This window comes from Pogonomyrmex barbatus, unplaced genomic scaffold, assembly GCF_055798465.1.
Source record: "Pogonomyrmex barbatus isolate J1 unplaced genomic scaffold, ASM5579846v1 scaffold3, whole genome shotgun sequence".
Lineage (NCBI taxonomy): Eukaryota > Metazoa > Arthropoda > Insecta > Hymenoptera > Formicidae > Pogonomyrmex > Pogonomyrmex barbatus.
The window spans coordinates 13,657,394-13,675,211 of record NW_028297127.1 but is presented as its reverse complement, the minus strand read 5'-3'; the positions used below and the strand labels follow the sequence as shown (position 1 = coordinate 13,675,211).

The 17,818-nt window shown below is 33.8% G+C and overlaps 5 protein-coding genes across 10 annotated transcripts; 2 read left to right on the top strand and 3 right to left on the bottom strand.

Annotated features, from left to right (window-relative positions):
- Nucleotides 1-239: 239 nt before the first annotated feature.
- fzy (cell division cycle 20 protein fzy) lies at nucleotides 240-3,665 on the top strand. 2 transcript variants are annotated; one of them, XM_089079048.1, is made up of 8 exons: nucleotides 240-491; nucleotides 564-709; nucleotides 873-1,009; nucleotides 1,076-1,167; nucleotides 1,255-1,543; nucleotides 1,614-1,911; nucleotides 1,999-2,315; nucleotides 2,451-3,665. In XM_089079048.1, the coding sequence occupies exons 2-8, from the start codon at nucleotides 597-599 to the stop codon at nucleotides 2,777-2,779; spliced, it is 1,575 nt and encodes a 524-aa protein (XP_088935174.1). In that variant the 5' UTR covers nucleotides 240-491; nucleotides 564-596; the 3' UTR covers nucleotides 2,780-3,665. The 2 variants fall into 2 exon arrangements, with proteins under 2 accessions (XP_088935174.1, XP_025073435.2); XM_025217650.2 differs by having other exon boundaries at nucleotides 544-709.
- A 145-nt stretch (nucleotides 3,666-3,810) lies between these two features.
- On the top strand, nucleotides 3,811-8,155 carry in (inturned planar cell polarity protein). 2 transcript variants are annotated; one of them, XM_089079039.1, is made up of 12 exons: nucleotides 3,811-4,004; nucleotides 4,190-4,378; nucleotides 4,442-4,742; nucleotides 4,955-5,227; nucleotides 5,337-5,408; nucleotides 5,487-5,743; nucleotides 5,828-5,917; nucleotides 5,995-6,337; nucleotides 6,432-6,766; nucleotides 6,875-7,203; nucleotides 7,361-7,527; nucleotides 7,629-8,155. In XM_089079039.1, the coding sequence occupies exons 2-12, from the start codon at nucleotides 4,224-4,226 to the stop codon at nucleotides 8,094-8,096; spliced, it is 2,790 nt and encodes a 929-aa protein (XP_088935165.1). In that variant the 5' UTR covers nucleotides 3,811-4,004; nucleotides 4,190-4,223; the 3' UTR covers nucleotides 8,097-8,155. The 2 variants fall into 2 exon arrangements, with proteins under 2 accessions (XP_088935165.1, XP_025073421.2); XM_025217636.2 differs by having other exon boundaries at nucleotides 3,811-4,103.
- LOC105424502 (F-box only protein 44) lies at nucleotides 8,141-10,192 on the bottom strand. Of its 4 annotated transcripts, none has more exons than XM_089079057.1 (5): nucleotides 9,955-10,192; nucleotides 9,774-9,884; nucleotides 9,032-9,659; nucleotides 8,773-8,922; nucleotides 8,141-8,676 (listed from the first exon to the last, which is right to left on the bottom strand). In XM_089079057.1, exons 3-5 carry the CDS (start codon nucleotides 9,599-9,601, stop codon nucleotides 8,446-8,448), a joined length of 951 nt encoding a protein of 316 aa, XP_088935183.1. In that variant the 5' UTR covers nucleotides 9,602-9,659; nucleotides 9,774-9,884; nucleotides 9,955-10,192; the 3' UTR covers nucleotides 8,141-8,445. The 4 variants fall into 4 exon arrangements, with proteins under 4 accessions (XP_088935183.1, XP_011633068.2, XP_011633070.2 ...); XM_011634766.3 differs by having other exon boundaries at nucleotides 9,032-9,601; XM_011634768.3 differs by lacking the exon at nucleotides 9,774-9,884.
- A 951-nt stretch (nucleotides 10,193-11,143) lies between these two features.
- On the bottom strand, nucleotides 11,144-12,342 carry RpL18A (ribosomal protein L18A). Its single transcript, XM_011634769.3, has 3 exons — nucleotides 12,182-12,342; nucleotides 11,772-11,951; nucleotides 11,144-11,552 (listed from the first exon to the last, which is right to left on the bottom strand). Exons 1-3 carry the CDS (start codon nucleotides 12,275-12,277, stop codon nucleotides 11,217-11,219), a joined length of 612 nt encoding a protein of 203 aa, XP_011633071.2. The 5' UTR covers nucleotides 12,278-12,342; the 3' UTR covers nucleotides 11,144-11,216.
- Nucleotides 12,343-12,541: 199 nt separating this feature from the next.
- Nucleotides 12,542-17,192, bottom strand: LOC105424504 (uncharacterized). The gene is made up of 8 exons (XM_011634770.3): nucleotides 17,052-17,192; nucleotides 16,515-16,935; nucleotides 16,128-16,263; nucleotides 14,290-16,026; nucleotides 13,782-14,142; nucleotides 13,408-13,697; nucleotides 13,216-13,327; nucleotides 12,542-13,127 (listed from the first exon to the last, which is right to left on the bottom strand). Exons 2-8 carry the CDS (start codon nucleotides 16,525-16,527, stop codon nucleotides 13,005-13,007), a joined length of 2,772 nt encoding a protein of 923 aa, XP_011633072.3. The 5' UTR covers nucleotides 16,528-16,935; nucleotides 17,052-17,192; the 3' UTR covers nucleotides 12,542-13,004.
- Between the last annotated feature and the right edge of the window lie 626 nt (nucleotides 17,193-17,818).

Below are 17,818 nucleotides of genomic sequence, written 5' to 3'. Positions count from 1 at the left end.
TTTACATCTTGGTTTAACTTATTTTTTAATTTTTCACATTTCAATGAATTAGAAAAAGATGAGAGTAAATTATTAAACAAAGATAAAATTAATAGGCATTAAAAATGATTAAAAGTGAATGAATTGATTAACTTTCGATTTCTTGTATTCATAAGCCGCGTATCGCATGAGAGTCGAAGAGAAAATTTACCAATCGACATTTCCGGTGTTATTTCAAATCCGACTGGAAACACTTAGCGACATCTGTACGGACAAAACAGGAACAATCAGTGGCGTTTAAAACCTAACGATCTTTTTAAATCTCCCCTTGGAAGTTGCGTTCGTTTAAATCGCGCTCTCGGGAATCCACTCGAAGAGATATCCGAGCCTATGTGATGTAATTTGAATCAAGACCACAAAAAAAGAGAAGGAAATTTCACGATCGACCGACGCATATCTCAGACGCTAGCGAATGCCGGCACAACGGAGATACGTTACAGCATTGTCTCAAAGTGCGCGTCTCATTGCTACGAAATAGAACAGTGTTAATTGCTTCGCTGATAGCTCGTTTCCGACTTCTTTAGGATCCTTTCAAGGACGCTCGACATTCACTTGCAATGACACATTTTAAGTTCATGAAGGAACTCGACAATCTCACTCGCATGGATGATGCTATCAAAGGCGCGGTTCCGCGATGGCAAAAGAAATGCTTGGAGACATCTAATTTGAGGTGAACATTCTGAGCTTCGTTAGAATCTATTAATTCTTAATTGATACTTATAATTATTTACTTTATTTATTTTATGAGTTTTGAATACTGAGTTTGTTAGTTCTTTGCATGTCTATTATATGTCTATTTCAGTATTGCTTCATACATCCACTTTGTGTTTCAGCTTAAATCAGAATTTGAACTCATCAAAGAAAACTACAAGTTGTTCCTTCATGAGCAATACATCAGGAAAATCACCGACGAAGAAGAATGACTTTAAAACTAAGAAAACTCCTTCTAAATGTACCAAGAAATCTCCAAGTAAGATACTTAATGTTGATATATACAGTTTATAAAAAGAATGAGATTTTTTTATGATTTTAACAGGTCGTGCTACTACCCCAGCTAAAACACCCACTGCTGGTGATAGATTTATTCCGGCAAGATCTACAACTAATTTTGAATTGAGCCACTTCAAGGTAAAAATGACTTTTTTCAGGTCTTGATTTTGTTTTGTCATGATTTTGTAGTATATATATTTATACATTGTTATTTTTCTACTTCAGATTCTTCAGCAACAAAATGCAGAACAAGACAAAGACAAAACTGATATAAGTCCTACAAAACGAGAGATGCAGCGTCTTATAGGGGAGAATCTTTATGGTGGTGATATAAGCAACACAAGGATTTTGTCCTATCAGATTAAAGCACCAGCCCCACCGGAGGGATATCAGAATCCTCTCAAAGTCCTGTATAGTCAAGCTAAAACACCGGCTAGTGTCAGAGCTTCCATGAGATACATACCACAAGCTCCTGATAGGATACTGGATGCTCCAGAAATTATTGATGATTATTGTAAGCTTTTATATTTCTTATGAGAAATATGCAAGGAGGACTGGCGAATAAAAATTATTTATTTTTACAGATTTAAACTTGGTGGATTGGTCAAATAATAATATTTTGGCTGTAGCGCTAGGTGCTAATGTATATTTGTGGAATGCTGGAACTGGTAGTATAGAACAATTATTTGAATTAGAGGCAAACGATTATGTATGCTCTGTTGCTTGGGTTCAGGAAGGTCCATATTTAGCAGTGGGCACCACGATAGGAAATACGGAATTGTGGGATTGCAGTCAAATGAAGAGGATGCGTGTTATGAATGGACATGCTGCTAGAATAGGTTCTCTTGCCTGGAACTCCCATGTACTGTCGAGTGGCTGCAGGTATACAGAATATATGAGATAATTAATTTGCTAATAACTATACATTAATTATCTAAATTGTCTAATAATTGCATTATTATCACAAAGGTCAGGTAAAATAGTTCATCACGATGTCAGGCAACGAGATCACTTGATCTCGACTATAAGTGCACACGCTCAAGAAGTGTGCGGTTTGAAATGGTCGTCTGATGGACAATATTTGGCGAGTGGTGGCAACGACAACATGTTGCAAATCTGGCCGTCGATCAGCGGACAAAAACACTCTCAGACACAACCTATTTATTCATTCAATCAGCATCAAGCTGCCGTAAAAGCTCTCGCTTGGTGCCCTTGGCAGAATAATGTACTCGCAAGCGGTGGCGGTACCGCTGATCGAACCATTAGGTTTTGGAATTGTAATACAGGCAAGTTGCAAGAGAACGCAAATAAAATTTGTAAATTGCAATAAATTCTAATATATTAAATTCAACGAATATGATAAAAAAGGAATGTAATAACTAGTGATAAAAAATAAAACATGACTCGATTTTTTTTTGTAGGTGCCTGTTTGAATTCGATAGACACAAAGTCTCAAGTCTGCGCTCTTTTATGGTCCACGAATTACAAAGAGATTGTTTCTGGACATGGATATGCGCAAAATCAGCTAACAATTTGGAAATATCCGACGATGACGAAACTCGCGGAACTTACCGGTCACACCAGTCGTGTTTTGCATTTGGCCATGTCTCCGGATGGAACTACGGTACTTAGTGCCGGTGCTGATGAAACACTAAGGCTATGGAAATGTTTCCAAATGGATTCTCAAAAAAAGAAAGAAACCAATGATGTAAAATCGGTTGCATCCAGATTGAAACAATCAATTCGATAAAATCGACATGTTACGCATGTTGCTTAGTAATTATTCTTGTATTTATTTTTTTTTAAATGATTCAATAATGATCGATATATAAATAAAAATAGAATGATATATTTTGACTTAGTCGAGGATTATCGAATACATTGACTTGTCAAATCGATTGACTAATTTACTTTATAGAAAATTAGAAAAATACAAAAATATTTGTTAATAATAAATACAATACATATTTGGAATGCATGTGTGTCAGTAACACCGAATCATTTATTAGACGTTGTAGAATTGCGAAGGAAGCTTCTTCTACTCCTCTTGGAGAAGCAACCGCTTGTGCGTCTTATTTCTATTAACTAAATACGAACCGCTAAGGTTCGATATTACTATATACATTATGCCGATAATTAAATGCGGAAATTAGAAAGGTTTCACATTAAGGATACAACGATAAGAGTAATAATTAATTAACAATAAGTAATTAATCTTTATTATTAACTATTAACTTAATTGTTTATTATTAATTATTATTTTTATTGTTATATCATTAATGTAAAACCTTTTTTGATTATTATTCACTATCAATACAGTGTGTCGAATTTTAGCTGTCTGTATCCAGTCAGTAGAGATAAGACGCGCGACTGGCTGCTGATGGTTGAAAAGAAACGATATGTAGAAGGAGAAAGACCTCGTGGCATGTAGTAAATGATTCAGTGTTGTACGACTAGCAGAAAAAAATAGATATAAGAATATTATTATTTAAGTAATCTAAAGTACAAATAGAAATTTGCATTAGCATATTTTGTTTCTAATTTGTATTACACAAAAATCTTACACGAAATTTATAGTCTCTAAAATAATAATTATAAATGTGTAATAAATAAAATTTTTTATAATAAGTTGAAAATTCTCCTGTATTACTTCGTAATAAGTTTTTAATGATTATTTTATCATTACTTACTAATAAAGAATATTTTTCTTATATTGTTACATTTGGAATGAAATTTCATAAATTTATCAAATCTATATGTGTTAAAATCATATTTGATTTTTCTCTTATTTTTTGATCTTCATTTATTTATATAAGTACCGGTATAACAAATTTCACATCATGTGAAAATCTTACTGTCTTTCACACAGAATAAAAAGCGTTCGCGTCGCATCTCCCCCTCCTTCTTTTTTTCTCTTCACGTTCACAAGCAAGTTCTTGTATTCAGGTGCACTACACAGGTGCAGATAGCAACAGGTATTAAGGCTCTGAACCTACCAGACAGCCTTGCTCACAAATATAAATGAAACCAATAATAATAGACGAGTTATAATTTAAGATATTAGTGAAAATAATGTATAATAAAGATCTGTTTTATATTTAATATGTATTGTAATATTGTCTTTTTATGAGTTCAAGTTTTACTTGTAAAATGATTACAGAGGTCGACGTGAAAGACAATAATTTTCAATTAACATGAGCGAGACGGAGAGCAAGAACGTTCTATTAAAATCTAAATGCAAACAATTCGATCAGCCGTACGCTGCGGATATCTGCAACGAGGATGATCACGATTGGTGGGCGAGTGACAGCGGCTCCAGCACAGGATCATATTACTCGGACACCGGCAGGTAATTTAATTAGATAAATATTCAGAAAGATATATTTTTCGATTTGATTTTATACAATTACAGTTCTGTGGTCGAGTGGGAATCGGAGATCGGACCCAACGGGGAAGTATTCTATATAGAATCCGCGGAGGAGAGTCTGCTTGAAAATCCCACAACTTTGGAAGATAAGAGCGAGAGCCCTCAGCCTGAATTGATGCGTCGCCGTAGCACACGAGCCGGTAAACTATTCCGTCTCATCAGACGCAAGGAAAGCAAGCGGTGGAGCACGAGAAATAAAAGGATCAGCAATAGCGCTACGGCAAGTAATGCTATCGCTCAGGAAAAAGGAGATGGAAGCAAGGAAGTCAAATTTCAAGATTTTCAGGTATTAAGCAATCAAGTTCAGTGAAGATAATGGTGAAAAAAATTATATTTTGGAAAAACTTAAAAGAAAACGATTTCAAGACAAAAAAGATAAGAACTGGATTTAGCTATAATCTAATGTTATCCATAATGTTACATTAATATTATTTACGCAGTTTTCTAACGATTATGTATCTCAATAAATATTAAAGTTGTGTTCTATGCAATGATCAGGCAGGAGAAATTCGAGAAGTTACATTGTGGGTCGATCCTGAAAGAAGACATAAATTGGGAAGAAGGGCGACTTTGTGCGAAGCATACTTTGGTATTACTCCGGGTGCGTTCTCGGACAAAGTAAGAGTTATGGTGGCTGGATTTATACCTGATGGCGAAGCTATGAAGAACAGAAATATAAAAATTGGAGATTGGTTACGGAGTATCAATTCGAACGATGTTACTTTTCAAAATTTAGATCGGATACTATCTGAAATCATCACGCCATCAAACGTAAGATTTAATAAATGCCGATTCATTAAGCTCATCTGCTTCATCTGCTACGCGTAATTATAAATATAATAGTTAAATTTATCTTAAATTTTTTAAAATTTCTTTGCAGATAACACTGGAACTACAAAGAGTAGCTGGCGTCGATGTTACTGCAAAATTACCGAAAGCAAATGAGCCAAAAGTAATTACCTTCCATAATAAACTCAATGATAAAGACAGCATATTCGAGATAAAATTTTGCCGATCATATTTTTTTTAGCAATCGATATTAGCTCAATATTTGGTGAATAAAGAAAGTAGTAATTCTTTTATGGAATCTCTGTTGGATCATCCGTTGGGCATAATATATTTGAAGACTGCGGATCTTTCAGAAATGGGACCAGAGATGCAAGGCGTACTATATACATTCCCTCGATCTGAAAGTAAAAATGCACATTCTTCGTTATGTACGGCAAGAGGAGCTTTTATAACTCTTAATCATTTATTATCTAGTATAATAGGCCCGCAACCAGTCAGGTACATTACGTATATGTATGCGGTATCAGTTAGTATCATATTTAAAAAATATATATGTATTATATAACGCATATTTTTGTCTAGTACAACTGTCCATATAGGCGAGGAAGAAACACATATCGCATATACATCTCGAGATGATGAATTACTTTTGATAGCTTTGCCTGGCAAATGGTGAATTTTATTCGACAATATGGGAAAAACATAACAGTTATTGTAATATAAATTTCATTGAGTGTTTCTCTCTTTAGCTGTACGTCTCAGGAGATCGTCAAGATTACAGAGGACATAGTCAGAACATTAGAGTTTACTTATCAATCGCTAACAAAATGCTTTACTCCTGCGGAAAATCAGTCCTCCTTGGATCATTTTTTCATGTTAATTATACATAGATTGATGAATATCAAAGATGTTTATAAAGATGCCGATATTAAAAAAGATTCAATAAAGTCGCAAAGTAATACTGAAAATGTGGAGAATTATAAGTTTAGAAGCGCTTTTTCAGTTGCAAGTTTCATACAACTACCGAGAGACGCGCAGATTCAAATAGATGCCGCATTAAGCGAAATGGAAGCTATGGATTATAGAGATTGGGTATATTGATTAAGAATATGCAAATAATTAAGAATATGCTTATGTTAAACTGCGAATCTACATCGGGAATCTAATAGATGCGCGTATTCAACAGAACGAGGATCCTATGGATTGTCAAAGATTATATACTATATTAGGGAGTTGCATTTATCACAAATGCCATCTTCTGGGATCTCATTTACCTCATGAAGATTTAATCGATGTACATTCGTTTCTGAGACACAACGGCCTATTAAATCTAGTGAATCAGGAACAAGTAAAATGCCTAGTTCTGTGGAAACAGATTTATCCTTCGTCGTGCAATCGTGGGAACATTGAACATAGCAGCGATCAGATATTAATACCTAATGGAAAATGGTTTTTATTGGTTGTCGGATATGGACACGATTTATTAGCGGTGCTTTTAGAATCCGGTGGATGCACTGCAAAGTGAGTATATTATCTTAGGTAATCAGAAGTGAGTATATATTACATATAGTACATCTTAGGTAATCAGAATATTATTTTTCATTTGAATTTTTTATCACTTTTAATTAGATACAATGATACGATAGGCCCGGATGTATTTTACGTGGAAGAAGCTCAAGAAACATTGAAGCATGTACAAAAAATAGGAGTCACAGTCTTAGCCTCAAAATGGATTACATCCAATACCAGACCAGAAGTAATACCGTACGAAGAATATACAACGACGAAGGTGTCGTCTAGCATAACGGAGAATCTATTTGGTTTGATAAAATCGTCTGACGTACAAACTGTACCATCTAAGCAAAATGTCAATTCTACTATTAGTAAAAAACCACCAGAATTGCCATCTATTTTGAAGAAACGTAGTCCTGAAGAAAGTCCCATGATTTCGGGTTCTGGTAAGCCACAATAGAAAGCATGAAACTTATTCAGTTATTTCTTATTGTTTGTCTTAATTTTCTTTATTAATTAATAAATAATACGATATAATATTTCCTATAAATTATTTTATGAATTATATAGAATTATTTAATTACATTTCTTATGCATGTTTAGTATATTCTTTACAAACGTCCGAAGATTCACTCAGCCAAGGAACAGGTGGTGTTAGCGAAATGAGTGACGAGGCGATGCCTATACTTGGTAGACGAGCAACTAGAGAAAAGATAAATTCGGCATCGAGATATTCCGATGACAGCGATTCGGATATTGATATATACAAGGTAATTTTTATGTAATAATCTAAGTGAGTATATATATATATATATATATAAAATCAAACAATTCAGTATATATGTAAAATATTTATCGATTTTTCTTATAGAGTGATAGCAATGTGCTCACAATGGATATCTCTAACATACGAGAGAATTTGTTAAATCAAGCAGAATACTTGATACCGCGAAAGTTAACTGCGGGTGATAAAAATTATTTATATCACTATGTTCATTTGGACACGGTAGAAGGAATACTATTATCATCAATACCTATTCAAAATACATCAAAAGATAACAAGATTCTTGTCAACTTCAACAAATGTGTACACGTTATTCATAGGTTATTGCATAACACAGTAAGATTTAAAATGTTGAATCAAGATATAGATAAAACGGCAATCAATAGAAGCTTAATTGCTGTTAAAGAACACGGTGTATTATTTGAGTGGGAAAATATGGCTTTTTGGGTAATTGGGCGTCTCTACACAAACCCTCATCCAAAGGAATTATATGTGTGTCATCAAGACTCTGCACCTCAGAATTTAATCGAAATAGCTTTTCGGTTACATTCGTAAACTTATTTATACTGTATATCATAAGCACACAGAAAATATATATATTTCGTTTTAAACAATTTTTGTTTTATTAAAAACTAGTTTTTATAATATATACAATAAATTGTATATCGATAATTTTTAATACTTTTAAGTGCAATTTGATAATACAATTAGTTTTTATTGAATAATAATTAAGTTTTTATTAAATAATTAATGAATTAATATAGTAAAGTTTTCATTAAGTAGTATAACAAATTAATATATTTACAAATTTTATAAACTTAAACTTTATATCACTCAATCTTATTCAATCAACAATCGTTGTTTTATCATATAAATTTTGTTTTAGAAAAGTAGAAAGAGAGTCTCATAAAATAACTTTAGTAACTTCCGGTAACCTTTTGGTTGACCTTTCTTTTGATTGTTTTAGTAAATCTTCGTTGTCACAAGTAAAATTATTTGATGGAACTTCTATAAAAATGCATGCTCCGGCCATTTTACTGCCATAATGTCCTGCCCAATATGATCTATCCTTTCCACCATGTTCGAAGGTAATAACTCTGACACCAGATCCATAATTTTTGAATACATGTGAAACCTGCATAAGATAAAGTATGTAAGAAAGTATAAATCAGAGCTAGTATCTACTCCAAATTATCATTATAAAATCATAAACTATTTTGTGGATACTCACGTGAAGCCATTTATTCTGCTTGTCTCCCTCCAGAATGTCATGGAATTGAAACTCATCCAATACTTCTGTATCTTTCTCATCTTTTAACAATCTAACTTTCAATTGATATATTGCTGGACAGTCCCATCGACAACTATACCATTCACTCACCTACAATATATGTAATGTTAACTACGTATATTAATGTTATGTAATGTTAATTAATCACCATTGTAATTTTATATGATATTACAAGTTCTGTCATAAAATTTGACAGTACCGTTATGGGTGGTTGCATGGTATCTAGGACATATGGATGAATACCCTCAGCCACTAGATCTACACTTTGTTCTTTGATACAAGTGTGAAAGGATGTTGTAAAACAAGTATGTCTTTCTTTAAACATTAGTTCGGTAGTCGGCAATTCTGGTACGCCAGCAGGTGGATCCTCAACTGTCCAACAATCACCACTGTTATAAGTTATTGTCCAATAATCCATACCTTCCATACCAGAATGATTCTTCATCAAATTTCTCTCATATGGCTGCTTCTTGCATATGAAATAGAATACAGACCAGGGTACATCTTCGTGCCATGGAAATGTTTTGCCCAGTGTCTGTTCCGCCTTTTTGTGCCAGACGTATTTCTGTATCATCATCTGCCAGCGTTTACATACCAATTGGCATGTCAGCAGAGTTTTACAATCGGCGCGGCAAAAGATCTCTACCAGCAATTCGACCGGCAGGTACCGATTGTACAACATCAAACCGTTGTCACCCTCTACATCGAACATGACGCGTGAAGTTGGTGAAGTCGAAATCCAAGGAGTAGTGATGAACTGTCCCATCATCTATTAACATCGACATATGTCATGACACTACACGTCACCGACGTTGTTTACACAACACCTAATATCAAGTCGAAGAAGCGTTTTATCATTTTATCGTTAATGTTCGTTAGACAGATAAACGTATGTTTATTATACGTGACACGATACGTGACACATGTTTATTATACGTAACAGTTGACATCGCGCTCGATCCGTGACAGAAGCGGCGTGACAGAATTCCAATAGAAACAAAGCGAGAGATTTTCCCGCGCACGATTGCACATAAGGGCTTGTGTCGCTCGAGCTGAATCGGAAACATTAAAGACGAGATGTCAAGCGGAACGTGAAGCGGACGACGACCGCCAGTTACTTACCATTTATTGCATATTTTTCTAAAGATCTCTCAAGCCTTCAGATATGGTGACGTGAATCAATAAATATATGTATAGTTTGAGTCATGACGGAAGATAGTCTGAATTCGCAATTGACGGGCGCGAATCCCATTTCGCTTCTGGAACACGTGACTCGCATTAACGACATTCGCTCATTTCTGCGAAAATGTTCGATGACGCGATTCAACTTCGTTATTATGACTGTCGGATGTATACAACACGCGAGAGAGAAAGAAAGAGAGAGAGAGAGAGAGAGAGAGAGAGAGAGAGATCCGCCAATCACATGTCCGATATGACGCGGCATGACAATTAAATTTGAAAAATATCGATATAAAACTAATTAAATAGTATCGATATTATTGACTATTGATAAAAATTTTCGATTGTAAATAATCGAATAATGCCTACCTAGCCTAACCGTGAAATTCATGATTTTTTATTATACAAATGCTTCAATTAAATATACATATTTTAACATTGTAATTTTATACATGTATATTTTCACAAAATTGCAATTATTTTAATTATCAATTTTATAGATAATTGGATACAGATAATAACTATAAAAATCTAATTTTAAATAAAATTAGATATTATCTGGTTGTGATATGTATATGTTTAAAAAATATTGAGATAATAAATCATAAAATTAATATTATATCGTTAATTGTTATATTGTTAAATTTTAACAGTTACATACAAATTTCTATAAAATTATCTCTGTTTAAATTTATACTAGTAGCACAAAAAAATATAAACAATAAGTCCGATATTTCATTTATCTTAAATTTTTAAATAAATAAATTTTTTGAACATATAAAATAGGTACGAAATCTTTACTATTTTAGTCAATCAATATATTTAAAAAATTTATTGTGATTTTATTGTGTGATTTTATAATAAATGAAATATTAACCTAACAGTTCAGTAAGCAAATTTATTAATTAAAGTTTTCAAGTTGAAAATTATCTAAGACATATTATTTTAAAAATCATGATTACTTTTTTAACGCTTAAGTTTTTCTATGTGCTGCTAGCTCAAATCTCTCTATTCTTGGAATATTCTTTTTCGAATTAATATTTTATTCATCTTTAAAATATTAACTTTATTTATATGCTATTCTCAAAATAAACACGAGGAATAAAGGAAAGGATTAACAAGTCGTTTGATGTACCGGACGATTACACGGATAGTTCCTTTATTTTTTTGTAGAATAGCGTCGCAATACAAAAATACCGTGTTGTTTACAAGAAGTAAGTGCGCGGTTTCCGGACGCTGAACAGTGGCATGCGATTTCTATGTTGGATTCGCTTAGGCAACGGGAACTTGATCTTGGAATCGTGGAACTGTTTCACTTGAGGTCTACGGCAATTCGCAGCCTTCACCACCTCCACCTTGATTATCTGGATAGAATGAGCGCGAGCGCGATGACGGGCACCCATGTCTCGGTAACACTGCGTTACTGCCCCGCTGACAGAAAGATCTCTATACTCTCTGTACATATTGTGTGTACCTGACCGGGAATCATACCTCAGCCAAATTCCGAAATTTTTTACTTTCATCGGAGTCTTTTCAGGAATCTAAAAAAATCAGTTACAGTTAATCAGATAATAAAATCAGCCATATATATTATGTTTCTTCTTCATAGCTTCTTTGTAGTACTTTGTATTTTTTTTCTTTCTTTGTTCAACAAAGATTTCAGTTGAAAATTATATATATTTCAATCACGAAAGTACAGCTACAAATAATACATCCAGCAAAACAAACACAATTATAACTGATGTATCACAAGTACGTACTTGCTTGAGAGACACGATTTCTCCAGTAGACTTTTTGAACTTTTTCAGCTGGCGTAAGAAGTACCAAAATCTGGACTTAGCTACTATAGCATCCGGAGCAAATATCCTCATTTTGTAGAGAGGAGTCGTTTTTTCCTTCTCGGTGGGGAGCTTGCGCCCTATCACCTCGAATTCTTTCAGCTGGAAAAGACAAGAAAGATGATCATTTCGGAATTTCATTAAAAATTCATTAAGCTGATCACGCGAGCATGGGCAGTTATAGGTTATATCGCGTCACGTATCTTGGTGCAAAGCTCCATTTAAGTTTTTGTATAAATCTTATATGAATAATCGACGTTTCAAATTGGAAAAAATAATCTTCAGGGTCGATGTCACATGTTTCTTACGTAGAATTTACAAAAATTACTCACTTCTCCCTTAGCCTTCATAGTACCGCGTGTCCCATTAACGATAAACCGGAAAGAGACTGACGCCATCTTGCACGACGGAAGTTTTGAAGCGGCCATTTAAGTTCTAATTTGAAAGAAATTAATCTAATTGCGAAGGTAAAAAGAATATATATATATATATATGTGTGTGTGTGTGTGTGTGTGTGTGTGTGACACAAAATATAAAAAATATAAAATATATAAATATGTACAAAATATAAAAAAATATATATATTGGATTCCAATATATATTTTTCGTATTCCAGTAATACAAAACATTTCTAGGAAGCAATCTTTTTATTATTAATCTCATACAGAGCATATATTTTTGAAAAAGAACACTTCTCAGCTTAAATAGTCGCGAATTTATTTAATTATACAATTCTTTCAATGTATAAGTCCTAACATGTTGATCAGCTTTATAGAATAAAATGTATACATATCTAAATTCACTGCATTTTTATGTAATTCTACCAATAGACATTGGAGTTATAAATAATACATTACTTAACAAATGGACATTAGGTTTAGCTTACAAACAAGATTCGCAATATTTTTTTGTTAATCCATTGAAACAATCCGGTAAAAATATTTCAGACAACAATTATTTCTCCTATTCTCCAACAGAATTGCACAGTGATTGCTATCGATTCATCGTGAAATAAAACTACACATTCTTCTTCGTTCACACAAACATATACTGCCAATTGACAAAAAAATATATCGACAAAACTACTACATTCATCAGGCCATTTAACTTCTTTCGTGCAATCAGGAGGTAAAAAATATAAGAAATCTATGGATATTACAAAGACATTTTGCGACCTTCTATAGATATATCTACTGCTCTTCTCGCAGATTTCATACGCTTACTGTCCATATAATTCTTCATATGTCTCTCAAAACGGCTCATTTGCTTCTTAGTACTCTGAAATTTAATATAGAGATTGTATCAATTCATGTCTCTGTAAAGTTTATTTACTCTGAAATTAGAAATCATAAATATCAGCACTTACTCTGCTAATATCAATGTCCGATTTCCAATCGGGTCGTATAACGTAATCCTTGTTAGATGGTCTAGGAACTCTGGCTCTTCCTACCCATCCAGGATCTCCTGGCCTCAATGGTCTGCAAAATAGAAAAACTTCAATAATGGGAACTTCAAGAATGCAATCATAACAATTATTAAGAATTATTGTCAATATTACTTGGAATCTCCTTTCAAGGCTTTATTAATATCCTGCGATTTTTGGGAGGATCCTCCGTCCTCGGTTTTTCTTCTCTTTTGAGGTGTCTGTTCCAGATCCCTTTGCATCCTCTCTTCTTTTGAAAGCGCCTTGAAATCCGCGGATAAATTAAATATAGGCCGAGCCCATTCATTAATCAACTTTCCAGCGCGTTCTTTATTCTCTTTCGTTTCTTTCGGATGCTTATAAAGATACATCACAGCCTTTCCGATACCAGATTGCTTCAACGAAGCTTGATCAATTTTTGGGAACTATAAACACATAGTATAACAAATAAACGAATAAATAAACAAGTATTCTTTGTATCAAAGATTATCTTGTATGAGAAATCTTACCTCCCATAACAATTTTAGAAGATTATCTCTAATTTTAAGAGACGGTAATGAACGATCAGGCATCGGTGCTAACCAATCGGTAAGAACCGACAATACATTATGTTCTAAGAAGGCCAATTGTAAATCGTGTTTCTTTAATTGTGATAATACTTTTGATAACATAGCAATCTTATTTGTCGCAGGTTTATTTTGTTGATTCAATCTTCTATCCTCTTCAGCTGCTCCTTTCATGTCTGCTAACAATTGTGCTATGATATCGTCATTATCATTGATAATACCAATATCTTTTCGTTTACGCCTACGGGATTGTTCCTCTTTTTTTCGCGCTAACATGCGATCAAAATCAGACAACATGTCATCCCTGAAAATATTTAATTCGATTAATCATTTTTTTTTTTATAAACTTACTAGATTTTTGGTATTTTCATATTTTAATTCTTTAGTGTGCTTTTGTAATATTTTTTATACTTTTTATACTTTTTTATTGTAATTAAAAATATATTCTTACATTCCACCAGTAATAATTCCATCATCAGAATCTTCATTGTCCTGTTGTTCATTAATCGTTGCATTCAACTGTTTATTTTCTTGATCTTCACCTTCTTCCTCTTGATGTATCTCATCATCCTTTTCCTTTTCTTTCCCATCCTCATGCTCAGAATCTGATAAATCGTTTTTCATTCGTTTTTTTGCTTTAGTTTCATCAGTCTCTTCTTCAGAATCTGATAATACTCTATTTCGTTTTCTAGCTACTCCATCTGAATCTCTGCTGCGACTTCTGGACTTTCTAGATCTGGAACCCGATCTAGACCTCGATTTAGATTGAGATTTACGTGACGAATGCCTAGATTTGGCGCTCGATGCAGACCTTGATCTTGAACGCGATTTAGAACGTGATCTCGATCTTGATTTCGATTTCGATTTCGATTTTGATCTCGAACCTGATCTTGACCTTGAACGCGAACCTGAACGTGATCTCGAACGAGATTTTGATCTTGAACGAGATTTTGATCTTGAACGAGATCGCGATCTTGATCTCGATAGTGATTTTCTGGATCCTGAGCGAGATCTTGACCGTGAAGCTTTTGAAACTGAACGGGATCTTGATTTAGATTTAGACCGAGAGCTGGATCTTGAGCGAGAATGTTTTCTCGAACGTGCGGGAGATACAGAACCTTTACGTGATCCCGACATAGACCTTGATTTGCCTCTAGATCCAGATTTTTGCGATCTTGATCGCGATCTTGAACGTGAGCCTTTTCTTGAACCTGATAAAGATCTGGATTTCGATTTGGATTTTGAACGTGATAAAAGTCGACCTCGCGAAGGTGATCTCGATTGTTTTCTAGATCCAGACCTTGATCTAGATCTTGACTTAGATTTTTTATCTATCGAATTGGAACGAGATCTGGAACGAGATCTGGAACGGGAACTTTTTCTTAAAGGGGAACCTTCTCGAGAACTATTCACAGAATGTGACTTTGATCTTGATCTTGACTGTCTGGCTATGGTTGGAAATCGATTAGGTGATGCCGAAGGTGAGCGAGAACCTTTTTTAGATCCAGATGGAGATCTCGATCTTGAATCAGCTTTGGCTTCTTTTGGATTAGCTGATCCTGATCTTGATCTAGATTTTGATCTGGATCTTGATCTAGATTTTGATCTGGATCTTGATCTAGATTTTGATCTGGATCTTGATCTGGATCTTGATCTAGATCTTGTGTGAAAAGATTTGGGAGTTGCCGATCGGGAGCGTGAATGAACTGATGTTTTTGGAGAACAAGAATGAGATCGGGAAGCAGATCTTGATCGAGATCGCGATTTGGAAACTGCTCGAGGTGAAGGAGATCTGGAAGACGATCGAAAATTCGTCTTCGGCGAGATGCATTTCGATGGGCTATTACTTGGCTTTGGAGAATTCGATCTCGATCTGGAACGTGAATTATTTCTCGATGCTGCACGAGAACTTCTAGACGAAGAATGAGAGGAACTTCGGGATCTTGAGCCTGATTTAACAGAGCGATGTGAGAGCGCTGGTGATTGTGATCCATTCCTTGCACCTATTTCTGTATGTTCTGGAGAGGAAGATTTGGAATGCGATCTTGATATGCTTCTTTTGCCATTTGAAACAGATCCGCTAGGTGAAAGTGATCTAGATGGCGATCTAGAATAAGATTTTCTCAAACTTGCATTGGAACGAGGAGAAGTTGGAGATTCATTCCGTACTGGAGATGATTGATTTGATCTAAAATATTTAATTCCAAATATTCCAAAATATTTAATTCCAATTGTAAAAATGTGATAATTAAATAAATAATATTATTACTAAATATTACTACTAAATACCTAATAGGTGAAGATTTAGGACTAGCTGAATTTGATTTCGATCTATTCCTTGCTATATTACTGTTTCTTGATTTTTGTGAATCTGGAGTACTACTTCTAGATTTATCATGTTCCTCTTCTGAGTCACTTCTTTCATCTTAAAAGAAAATATTTTATATGTGATATAAAATCTCTAAAAAAAAATACCAATCTAATACCAATTAAATAAAATGTGATAATGATGCAAATTTTTATATCATTTTTATGATCTTTATATCTATTATAAAATTATAACCAAAGTTCTGTTTTGACATAAATTTTCCTTAAATATACTAAAATAATAAATATAATTTCTTGATTAATATTAATACGATGCATATAAGGAATAATGCAAAAAATTATTCTTACCTTCAAAACCCATGGTATCAATGTTTAAATATAGGCAAAAATATGAGCTGTGTCAAACAATAGAACTGATAAAAATATTCAATTGATCAATTACTCAAGTAACATAAATGTTACATTTTATCTTTAACAATAGCTCAAGACTGTGACAATTGTGACAATGTGCAACTTCTTTTTATGTATTGAATAAATATTTGTTTTAAACTGATGCATATAAATGTCCACTATATAATATCCACTATATAATATCCACTATATAATATCCACTACTTCTTTTCCTTATGTCACTCTGTTTCGGTTAAAATCAATTCTTATAACAAAACCGACTACAAACTTTCTCGTCTATACGAACAATCCAAATTTCAGTTACACAATGCACAATTCGTGAGATACGTCAACGGTGAAGTGTTCTTCTTTTCTGCATCTGCAATCAACATTTATTTTGATAACTCATTATTAACGTCGAATACTTCTATAGAATTCTCTCGTTTATCAAAGGTGCATGTAATCGTATCATTATTATTGATCATAAGGCATTACCTGAAATAAGTATAATCACTCGCAATAAGTAAATTAAAAGCGATTGCGGTTAATGTGAATATCATATCATGCCGAAACAACTCTTCAAAGAGCGAAGAACGTTCTGTGATTTAGAAAAGGATACATATATATAAGAATAATTTAGAATACATAGATTTCTGACTGTAGAATAACATTTACTTAACCAATCAAGATGAAAAGAGCAAAAATTCTTGATTCTGATTGGTCAATTAATGCTAGGGTTTAGAAATAACATCCGAATGCGCAAGCATCATTTTATTCTTAAGCCAGCGGCATACGATGCTTTTTTTCTTGCTGGTTTGCTAGCTGGATTTGCGTTGAATTCTTGTCTTCGATTGGTATATTTTTTTTTTAGATCCAAAAGGATATACCAATCAGAGACAAGAACTCAATGAGCATGCAAATCCAGCTAGCAAATCAGCAGGAAAAAAAGCCTCGTGAGCCGCTGGCTTTATTAAACGATTCGACGACAAAGAATATTGATAAAATGATACACATCAATGTTCTGATTGGTATATCCTTCTATATCTAAAAAAAAAAATACCACTTCATTGCAAAAGCTCACTAAAATTGCGTTCAACAAACACCAACAATTGCACCACGGTTGAGTGATTCGTCAATCTAAATTTAGGGATTTAACGGTAAAGACCAATCATCACTGGCCACTCGAGATATTTCAAGGACTACGATATATGCGCGTCTCTAGTAACGCCCGCATTCCGTGGCCACGACCGAGGAACGCCGAT

What these genes read in the sequence shown, in the direction of transcription:
- fzy (XM_089079048.1), top strand. Translation starts at nt 597, where the DNA reads ATGACACATTTTAAGTTCATGAAGGAACTCGACAATCTCACTCGCATG. An exon ending in AGAAATTATTGATGATTATT is followed by an intron (nt 1,544 to 1,613) that starts GTAAGCTTTTAT and finishes TTATTTTTACAG; the next exon opens with ATTTAAACTTGGTGGATTGG. An exon ending in GTTTTGGAATTGTAATACAG is followed by an intron (nt 2,316 to 2,450) that starts GCAAGTTGCAAG and finishes TTTTTTTTGTAG; the next exon opens with GTGCCTGTTTGAATTCGATA.
- in (XM_089079039.1), top strand. Translation starts at nt 4,224, where the DNA reads ATGAGCGAGACGGAGAGCAAGAACGTTCTATTAAAATCTAAATGCAAA. An exon ending in TCCGGTGGATGCACTGCAAA is followed by an intron (nt 6,767 to 6,874) that starts GTGAGTATATTA and finishes ACTTTTAATTAG; the next exon opens with ATACAATGATACGATAGGCC. An exon ending in TCCCATGATTTCGGGTTCTG is followed by an intron (nt 7,204 to 7,360) that starts GTAAGCCACAAT and finishes ATGCATGTTTAG; the next exon opens with TATATTCTTTACAAACGTCC.
- LOC105424502 (XM_011634766.3), bottom strand. An exon ending in CCATGCAACCACCCATAACG is followed by an intron (nt 8,923 to 9,031) that starts GTACTGTCAAAT and finishes CATATATTGTAG; the next exon opens with GTGAGTGAATGGTATAGTTG. An exon ending in AGCAGAATAAATGGCTTCAC is followed by an intron (nt 8,677 to 8,772) that starts GTGAGTATCCAC and finishes TATCTTATGCAG; the next exon opens with GTTTCACATGTATTCAAAAA.
- RpL18A (XM_011634769.3), bottom strand. Translation starts at nt 12,277, where the DNA reads ATGGCCGCTTCAAAACTTCCGTCGTGCAAGATGGCGTCAGTCTCTTTC. An exon ending in CTATGAAGGCTAAGGGAGAA is followed by an intron (nt 11,952 to 12,181) that starts GTGAGTAATTTT and finishes TGTCTTTTCCAG; the next exon opens with CTGAAAGAATTCGAGGTGAT. An exon ending in AAATCGTGTCTCTCAAGCAA is followed by an intron (nt 11,553 to 11,771) that starts GTACGTACTTGT and finishes TGATTTTTTTAG; the next exon opens with ATTCCTGAAAAGACTCCGAT.
- LOC105424504 (XM_011634770.3), bottom strand. An exon ending in CCTAAATCTTCACCTATTAG is followed by an intron (nt 16,027 to 16,127) that starts GTATTTAGTAGT and finishes TAAATATTTTAG; the next exon opens with ATCAAATCAATCATCTCCAG. An exon ending in GCCTTGAAAGGAGATTCCAA is followed by an intron (nt 13,328 to 13,407) that starts GTAATATTGACA and finishes TCTATTTTGCAG; the next exon opens with ACCATTGAGGCCAGGAGATC.